This window comes from Anopheles nili, chromosome 2, assembly GCF_943737925.1.
Source record: "Anopheles nili chromosome 2, idAnoNiliSN_F5_01, whole genome shotgun sequence".
Classification (NCBI taxonomy): Eukaryota; Metazoa; Arthropoda; class Insecta; order Diptera; family Culicidae; genus Anopheles; species Anopheles nili.
Genome location: NC_071291.1, coordinates 67,103,457 through 67,112,833, shown reverse-complemented (window position 1 = coordinate 67,112,833; position 9,377 = coordinate 67,103,457). Strand labels below are relative to the sequence as shown.

General features: G+C 44.0%; 3 protein-coding genes across 3 annotated transcripts; 2 read left to right on the top strand and 1 right to left on the bottom strand.

Annotated features, from left to right (window-relative positions):
* The first annotated feature begins 2,325 nt into the window (after positions 1-2,325).
* Positions 2,326-4,655, top strand: LOC128721934 (tubulin alpha-1 chain). Its single transcript, XM_053815738.1, has 2 exons — positions 2,326-2,484; positions 3,146-4,655. Exons 1-2 carry the CDS (start codon positions 2,482-2,484, stop codon positions 4,493-4,495), a joined length of 1,353 nt encoding a protein of 450 aa, XP_053671713.1. The 5' UTR covers positions 2,326-2,481; the 3' UTR covers positions 4,496-4,655.
* A 1,888-nt stretch (positions 4,656-6,543) lies between these two features.
* LOC128721935 (cysteine-rich PDZ-binding protein) lies at positions 6,544-7,022 on the top strand. Its single transcript, XM_053815739.1, has 2 exons — positions 6,544-6,784; positions 6,861-7,022. Exons 1-2 carry the CDS (start codon positions 6,612-6,614, stop codon positions 6,988-6,990), a joined length of 303 nt encoding a protein of 100 aa, XP_053671714.1. The 5' UTR covers positions 6,544-6,611; the 3' UTR covers positions 6,991-7,022.
* A 125-nt stretch (positions 7,023-7,147) lies between these two features.
* LOC128721933 (mitochondrial DNA helicase) lies at positions 7,148-9,372 on the bottom strand. The gene is made up of 3 exons (XM_053815736.1): positions 8,764-9,372; positions 8,404-8,704; positions 7,148-8,340 (listed from the first exon to the last, which is right to left on the bottom strand). The coding sequence occupies exons 1-3, from the start codon at positions 9,370-9,372 to the stop codon at positions 7,169-7,171; spliced, it is 2,082 nt and encodes a 693-aa protein (XP_053671711.1). The 3' UTR covers positions 7,148-7,168.
* Positions 9,373-9,377: the final 5 nt, after the last annotated feature.

The window sequence follows — 9,377 nt, the reverse complement described above, 5'->3', positions numbered from 1 at the left end:
CCAGCCTATTGCTACTTTTCAATTATGCCCTTTTCTTTTTGTTTCTTTTACGGTTTATCACTTTTTGTTTGAAGTAATTTATTCGATAGTTTTGGCGAGTGCGCGTGGGCCCTAGGTTAAGAAGCGCAAACGTGATTGATATCGTCGTTTTTAGAGGCCCCGCGTAACTCTTAATCAGCGAGATTCAGAGGAAGGCGAGAGTAAACGCAAAGACATGAAGATAAACCCCAAACCGGGAAGATGAGCAGATTTGTTTTAATTGTTAAGCTGTAAAAAACGGCACCGGGAGCGAACCAATCTTTACGACGGCTTATTGGATAACAATCGGAAAGCGGCGATCGGTTAGTGATCGCCTTTTTTTCACCGAATCTGTTACAACTCAGTAAAGAGAACCCACATTCGAAGGCAGCTATTCGAACCTGCGCTATAACATCCAACGGGCTCAAAGATATCATAGACGAATGGCAGACAGTGGCTTGTATTATAGACTTATCATTGCGTGAACATCATGAAGTATGATTAAAACATTCAATCAGACAGCAGTTACGGTTCCATTGGTTTGTAATAGCGTATGCTGGGCGGTGAGCGATTTGTAAACCATCCTATATCATAAAACGCTTGTATGCTAGGCATTTTTTATACAAATATTTCCACATCCATATTATAATATTATATAGCGTCTGTGTCTGGCGGGAATGTATCCTAACGTTTCGTGCTTAACGTGCTTATATTTATGTGTTTTTTCTTTTCTTTTCGCCGTCAAATATGCACGTATTGTTTGTTTTCTAGAAACGGACGTGTTTATACAAGGATAATAAAGACAATATATATTACTGTAAAAAGTTGATGTGATTAAATGAAATAACATTGAATGAAAGAAAATTCATAATATTTAACTCAATTTTACAGAAAGACTGAAAAAGTTCTTAATTTAAAAGAATATTAAAAATTATAAAAACAAAAAGAAAAATAAATATAAAAGAGAAATTGATGAAATGTGTTTGTTGATCCTTATGTTGAAAAATGAAAGTAATATATCTTTCTTCTCGGTGATGTCTTCCTTAAATTTTGATCGAATTTCTTTTGACAAAAACTTGTTAAATCCTGCCATTGCCGTTTAATGGCTCTTGCGAAATATGCTATAAATTTACAAGTTGCATTTAAGTAACTGACAAAAAACGTTACCATTTTTTTCATTTTTTAAAATAAATTATTTTTTAAATTTAATATGTTGCGGTCACATTGTATTTTATAAATACTTAGGAATAAGAATATGTACAAATGCTGGTGGGCATTTCCTCCCACCAACCACGATACACCTTATCCCGGGTGCACTCGGTAGCTTATTGGTTTTTCTTATCCGAAAATCGACTCCTTATTGTTGTTCCCAACAGTAGACACTTCCTGACGGTGCTTCTATCGTATCTAGTAATGGTAGTGCAATGGTAAACTGCGGTGTTCTGAAAATAAATTATCCACAACCTTCGCTGCCTTAATTATTCTATGAACCTGCAGCAAAAAAAAACGATATATGAACTAATAAATATTCGAAAAAATATATAAAAATATATTCCACAAACAGCAAGATGCATGGAAATGAATCGACCAAATGCATTTAGTTGCATTGTAGCCCCCAACTGTCAAAAAGAATGGCAATGATGTTATGCTACGTACTACATCCACGAGAGTTGTTGGTAAATTCATGACTAAATTACTAAAATAAACTACTACATATATCTTCAAATATTTGTTTGAAATTTTTATAGTATTTCTGATTGTTTCTTCTCAAATAGTCAATTTTTAGCTATTTCTTTTCCTTAATTATATCTATATATTTTGCTCCGTAACGCATAGACACCCTGTGCGCGTTTTTCGGTCCGATGCACTCGCGAGAGAAAACCCTCACGATGGAGAGAATCGTTACGATAATTTTATGCTCTCCAGCATACTTTTTATGACCCCTCCATGGATGAAATTAAAATTGTTGACTTATTTTATGCTTCAAAGCCCTCCATATAACCAAGGCGGCCAAGAATAGAATAAAAAACGTTATTGAAAAGGCAAACTCATCTTTTTAAACGCAGCAGCATATTTCATGCTCATGTTTCTCCTCGCTCGGGTGCATGAAAAAGGAACTGCATCCAATGGAGCGAAGCTGCCAGGAGAGTGAATGAAACAAATAGACGCGTACCGCAGTGAGAAGAAAAGAAACTACCTCGTTCCAAAGGCGGCTGCGCGTAACTGTTGTTTGAAATCCCCCTTTTCTCAGCAACCAGAGAGCTGACGAAGCCGAGTTTATAAAAGCAGGCCGTGCAGCCCAATGCTACCATAAACTCTTAGGTTTGGAAGGCATCCTGAACAGCTATTCCCAAGCTCAAGACCGTGTCGCTGCGCCATACACCAGCTATCATCTTCGTTTAGCACAGTTTTGTGAATTTGTGTAAAGTGCAAACTTTTATCTGAAACCCCACCCCATTCATCATGGTAAGTGTAGAATCTGGCTTAAGATTTTAGTTAGTTGCATCACGCGGTAGACGCGTGTAACATTTTTCATTGGGTTTAGCGTACCTTACCCATTTCAAGATTTATTGTACGCGCGTGTGTGTTTCGGTGCATGAGTCATCTAAAACCTCTAGCAATTTGTTTTTACCATTCCCCAATATCGCAAACTATTAAAAACTTAAAACATATTTAAGCCAAATTTTGAAGGTAAAGTTTGAAATTTAACTATAGCCTCTGCTAGATAATATACATTCGGTACATATAGTTCAAAACCCCCGTTCGTTTACTTCTAATCAACATAGCTAGAATCGATTTTTCTTTTTTTGGCACACACACTTTTCCAACGCGCCACGAGACCACCGTAGCTCACGAAAATTTTCCCCCATAGTCCGCACGTTGAAGTGCTCCATTTCCCGCTTGGGGAAAGTTCCGTTAGCTTTCGGCACAGCCCCCAAAAAGACAGCGTGGCGCTTCCGTGGCGCTTTCGTGGCGCGTTTTTCTTTTCTCCCTTCGCGAGTTTCTCCTTTCACCGCTCGACTTTCCTTTCGGCGATTTCGCCCACAACGGCGAGAGCGAACTACTTTCCTTCCATTCAGCCTTTCGTAACAGTCTGCTTGTACGTGTTCATCTTTTCTGCTTTCAGCGTGAGTGCATTTCCGTACACGTCGGACAGGCCGGTGTCCAGATCGGTAACGCCTGCTGGGAGCTGTACTGTCTGGAGCATGGCATCCAACCGGACGGTCAGATGCCGTCGGACAAGACGATCGGTGGAGGTGATGATTCGTTCAACACCTTCTTCTCGGAGACGGGAGCCGGCAAGCACGTGCCCCGTGCCGTGTTCGTCGATCTCGAACCAACCGTCGTCGATGAGGTGCGTACCGGTACGTACCGGCAGCTGTTCCACCCGGAGCAGCTCATCACCGGCAAGGAAGATGCGGCGAACAACTACGCCCGTGGCCACTACACCATCGGCAAGGAGATCGTCGATCTGGTGCTGGACCGCATCCGTAAGCTGGCCGATCAGTGCACGGGACTGCAGGGTTTCCTGATCTTCCACTCCTTCGGCGGTGGTACCGGATCCGGTTTCACCTCGCTGCTGATGGAGCGCCTGTCGGTGGACTACGGCAAGAAGTCGAAGCTCGAGTTCGCCATCTACCCAGCGCCGCAGGTCTCGACCGCTGTCGTTGAGCCGTACAACTCGATCCTGACGACGCACACCACGCTGGAGCACTCGGATTGCGCGTTCATGGTCGACAACGAGGCGATCTACGATATCTGCCGTCGCAACCTGGACATCGAGCGTCCGACGTACACCAACCTGAACCGACTGATCGGTCAGATTGTGTCCTCGATCACGGCTTCGCTGCGTTTCGACGGTGCGCTCAACGTGGATCTGACCGAGTTCCAGACCAACTTGGTGCCGTACCCGCGTATCCATTTCCCGCTCGTCACGTACGCGCCCGTCATCTCGGCTGAGAAGGCGTACCACGAGCAGTTGTCGGTGTCGGAGATCACGAATGCGTGCTTTGAGCCGGCGAACCAAATGGTCAAGTGTGACCCACGCCACGGAAAGTACATGGCGTGCTGCATGCTGTACCGTGGTGATGTGGTACCAAAGGATGTGAATGCTGCCATTGCCACTATCAAGACGAAGCGTACGATCCAGTTTGTGGACTGGTGTCCGACTGGATTCAAGGTTGGCATCAACTACCAACCGCCAACGGTCGTTCCGGGTGGTGATCTGGCCAAGGTGCAGCGTGCCGTCTGCATGTTGTCGAACACGACGGCCATTGCTGAGGCGTGGGCGCGTCTGGATCATAAGTTCGATCTGATGTACGCCAAGCGTGCCTTCGTGCACTGGTACGTCGGTGAGGGTATGGAGGAGGGCGAGTTCTCTGAGGCTCGTGAGGATTTGGCCGCACTGGAGAAGGATTACGAGGAGGTCGGCATGGATTCGGGAGATGGTGAGGGTGAGGGCGCTGAGGAGTACTAAGAAGCCAGCGTGCTTGGCCAACGTACAGCTGCAGCTCACCCGAGCCGAAGATGAAATGCCGGTTTTCTCCGTTTTGAAGCACAAATTCAAAATCCCCAGAAGAAGTTGGTGTGCATTTTAACTTAATTTATTATCCGTTCACGCAATAAATGAGTCTGCAACTATAGTTTGGTGTCTTTCTGTGTTTGTTTAGTTAGCATTCTCCAACCTGCTGTGGTCATACTTTCGCGTTTTTTCGTGAAATGATCTCATAATCAACGACTCTCGTCATGATGTCATTGGGCCACTTTTCTCCTCTAAAAACTTCTTCGATAAAAACTCCATTCAAGCTGACGTAATCGTCATCACCGTTGCCAAGTTTGTTGCTAGGTCAATACGGTTTATTTTCCATATCCAGCGAACATATCGATCCATATGTTTCGCGTGTTCGTCGTTACTTCCTTGCGCGGCACAATTTTCCAACGAAACCCATCCCTCGAGGACATTTGCGGTAGTAAAAATGAAGGGACGAACGGGTTTTATGTCGTTCTTTCATCGCGTGCTGGGATATTCAATTAAACGCACGCATATGCAGAACAAATGGCGTCCCATTTTCTCGGGGCCAAATGTGGGTGTGACTGGCAATGGAGAAGCAAAAACAGGGGGAACTAATGGTTTCAGTGCTTCCGGCTCTGTTTGCCTTAGTTTTTCTTTTGCTTTCTCGTTCCAACAGGCAACGGTGCGGACGCGATGACGTAATGCCAGGAAGCAGAAGGACCTTTTTATTTGTTGGATCAATTTTAGGCCATCGCACTCGAGGACGTGTGGACAGGTTGGTTTGAAAACGCACCCAAAAAGTAACATATGGCAGGCGGCGCTTGTTATGGAACCGCTTAGAGTTCGTCGGCTTTCCGCCAGCGAGTTCCCAAAACGGGAGAAGCATTACAAATTGATTGGCTGCTACGTTGGCGTAGGATACCAGTCGGCGAGATTTTGCCGCTTGACGAGACGTAGCCTTTCAAGCGTGGAGGAGTGGCGTTTGCGGCTAAACTTCACATCCGCCGCCCACGTGGCGTGGAGTGATCGTGGGATGGTGGCCTTTTCCTTGGTCGCCGTCTGGGGGCGCTTAACTTGTTTGCTCTCATACAGCTTCATTGCGGAAGATATGCATTCCCACTTTCGGTTTCTCTCCTCAGGAGAAGATCGGTTTTGGCTATTTTGGACGATTTATTAATAGCACATTGGTTATAGCGGGAACTTCTTGAGAAGTAACATACATGTGCATTATAAGAAGCCTGCACACGCTGCACTCATGCTAAGGCTAATTTTAGGGTTTTCCTAGCATAGCATACTGCGGAGCATAGAATGCCGTAAGCCATTGGAATGGTTTTGATTTCTTATGGTAGCAGATGAGCATCAAAGTAAAATTATCTGGATTATGAAAATATAGGCAAAGAACATTGATGAAATAATACAATATTGAAAATGTGGTGTTTCTATATTGTTTGAATTTAAAGTGGCGTCTGGCATGATCCATATTTTTACCAATTCTTCTGATTGTATGTCGCACGTATTATTACAAATTTAATAATTACAAGATATAGATTATTGGGTACTTACAAGTGGGGTTGATGCTGCAAAAAAGCAAATGGTCAACTTATTGATGTTTTAACTGCAAATTTCTATTGAAATAATTAACAAATTTGTACTTAACTAATTGGAAGGCATATAGTTTCATAAAAAAGTAATTTCGAGTTTAATTTTTTCAAAATATTCCGCTAACAATCAATTTAAAAAAGAAGTGGGCGCTGATACATTGTAATATAAACATTTACTGTACACACGACGATCGCTGACAAATACGATGTAAAGTCTGCGATTTTACCAAAATAAAATAGTTGTTTGTATACAAATCATTAGTGCTGGATCGCAAATTGTAATTACTTGAATAAATCGGTAAGTGAGTTACTGTGAACTAATATAAGTTGTCAATGTGTTTCAATAAAATAATAATAATTTAAACAAAACGCTTTTTGTAGAAATCTCAACGATTAAGTGACGAACTTCACTAACCGATCGCTAAAAGTATAGTAGTTTCACAGGCGACCTATAATATTTGTATACTGCTTCAGTTTCAATGGTTTGTGAAAAATGCGAGAAAAAGCTAGGGAAGGTTATCACACCCGACCCGTGGAAGGCCGGCGCGAGAAATACTACCGAAGGAGGAGGTAGGAAAATCAACGAAAACAAAGCATTAACAAGTGCAAAAGTGCGATACAATCCGATAGCCGGGAATTTCGCCCCTTGCCGGTAAGCGTGTTCTATGGCCGTTAAACCTCTTTCATAGTCTCTAAACTCATTTAATAGTCTTTCTTACAATTTTCAGAATATGCAAACAGAAAATTCATCAAGCCGGTTCACACTACTGCCAACAATGCGCGTATAAGAAAGGTATCTGTGCTATGTGCGGCAAGAAGCTGTTGGATATAAAGAACTATCGACAATCATCTACATAGACGATGAGGTTTACATCACTACAAACCATCAATTAGCATGGCTTTCTTTCAACTTGGAAGCATGCCCTTCATTTTGTATATTTGACACAATTTACTTTTATCTGACTAAATGCAATTTTTGTATAGATTTTAAACTACACTACTTTACTGTACACTGATCTGTGTTTAGGGTGAAAAATTAAAGAATCCTTCCAATTGTTCTGTGCATTGGATGATTCACGGGTTCTTCGTTCGTACTTGGCGGTACTCCGTCGTCGCTGCCACCCTCCGGTTTCTTTTTCCGCTGCGCGTAACTAAGACTCGCCTTGTCGAAGTCGAGCGGCATAATGCCAAGGTCGCCACTGTATCGATTCTTCGCTACTTGCAGATACTTTTTGCCTCTCACCGACGTTAACCGTTTATCCTGAATAATCAACACGTTGTCCGCTTCTTGAGAAGCTTTCGCTCCACCAAAAATCGAACTCGTCGTTAGCTCGTCCGAATCCCGTTCCTTGCGCGGGTGTATCACCAGCGTCACGTGACAGTTGCGCCTCGTGGCAAACGTGCGAAAAGCAGCTATTATCGCATCTTGCTTCCAGTATCGGTCTAGATGCTTCGCTTCATCCAGGACACCCATCATAAATTGGAGATTGTCGATGATGACATGCTGTATGTCGTGCACGTACTGTGCGTGCTCAATCGCTTCCATCACCAGCTTGATCGGCTGTTGACCGTGGAAGGTCATAAAGTAGATTGGAAGGCGCTCAAACGTGTCAGCCCACTGCTCGAATTCCCCCAGATTTTCGTCAAGTGGCCGACCAACCATTTGCCGGAGAAGCGTTACTGCGAGGCGTGTGTTCCGAATCTCGAAAGAGCCCCAAAGTGTCGACACTCCTTGCTGGGCCAAATCCAACGAGTAGTCTGACATAAACGTGGTTTTGCCGCAACCCGTCGGTCCAGTGAGCACAGTTAGTTCTCCCTTGCGATGGCCTTTCAGCAGCTTGTTGAGCGTTGGATAACGTTTCCACTTGACGCCCTGCACTTTGTCGATATTCTGCAGATCGCTCAGCACGTCTTGTCGCAGAGATCGAAATGTCGTAATGGATTGATGAAGGATCGGTAGCGCTTTTGCCAGGATTGCCTTTGGCTCAACGATCCCTTCCTGCATGGCTTTATACGGGGTCGGATGCTGATCGGTTGGTCGCACGAACAGACACCTTCGTTCATCCAGTTTTTTAGCGTAATTGCGAGCCGTGTCCCAACCAGCAGTATCGTAATTGAACCAGAGCGTTAACCGTTGGAACCGCTCCAACCCGGGCAGGCATTGTTGAGGTAGCGTTTTCAAACCATGAGGAAGACACACAGCCGTCGCTGATTTACATAAATGAGAATTTAAATTGAAAATATTCGTTTTTTTTCTAATGATGTACTCACCATTAAGTTTTACGCTGCCTAGGGCTAGCAGATCGGGCACATTTAGCACTAGGATGGCATTCGATTGGCTTTGATGATCTTTGGTTTTGGTTGAAGGACCCGATGTTGAGCATCGCAAATAAATCAGCCCACTTGCATTGGTTTCTGGTACAGTGCGTTCGCAAATTTCCCCGTCGGAGTTCGTGTAAATAGTCTTGTACCCGATTGGCCGATCTTCCACGTCGACTAGCGGTATGAAGAGTTCCTTCTTTCCTTCATGCCAACATGCTTTCACAGCTATCAGCGTCTCGGGAAAGATGTTCTGCAAAAAAAGAGAGTTATTTAACCGCTCACATATGAAACTTTGACACTATGCTTCACCTCCAGTTGAAGCTGCCGTATTGCATTAAGAGCGTTTTCTATTGTATCCAGTGCAACGATATCTCCTGGCATTGGATACGCGGCCCCCATTTGCTCTTTTTTAAGCTCCAAAAATGCATCTCTAAGTTTTCTTAGCTCCTGCACCGTTTTCGGCGAACGGCTGTAGGGCAGGAAAAACTTTTCGATATGGTCCCACCGACCCTGATACTGACAAGAAGAACACGTGAAGTTGCCTGTCGTCTTGTTTACGAATATCCGGTTTCGGATACCGTCTGTAATGCTTTTCTCCGGTGACTTGGAATCTGAACCGCCCGGAATAATGTGGCAGACAGGGCAAATCGTTTGAATGCATGTGGCACCCTCAATGCAATCGCCCAGCGCTGAACTAGAACCTTTGATGATTTTTTTCATCTGGTACAGAGAAACTGTTACCGGCTTTTGTCCATCTTCGGTTGCGTGAGTGATATCCGTGCTGAAATCTCGTTGTTTAAGAATGGCATCGAATGGGACAATATTGAAATTGGGGCTTGCATTATTACCACCATGTGTAATTTGATGTAATCGATTCACTGCTTTTGGGTATGATAAAAACAACCGCTTTAGAAGCATTACGC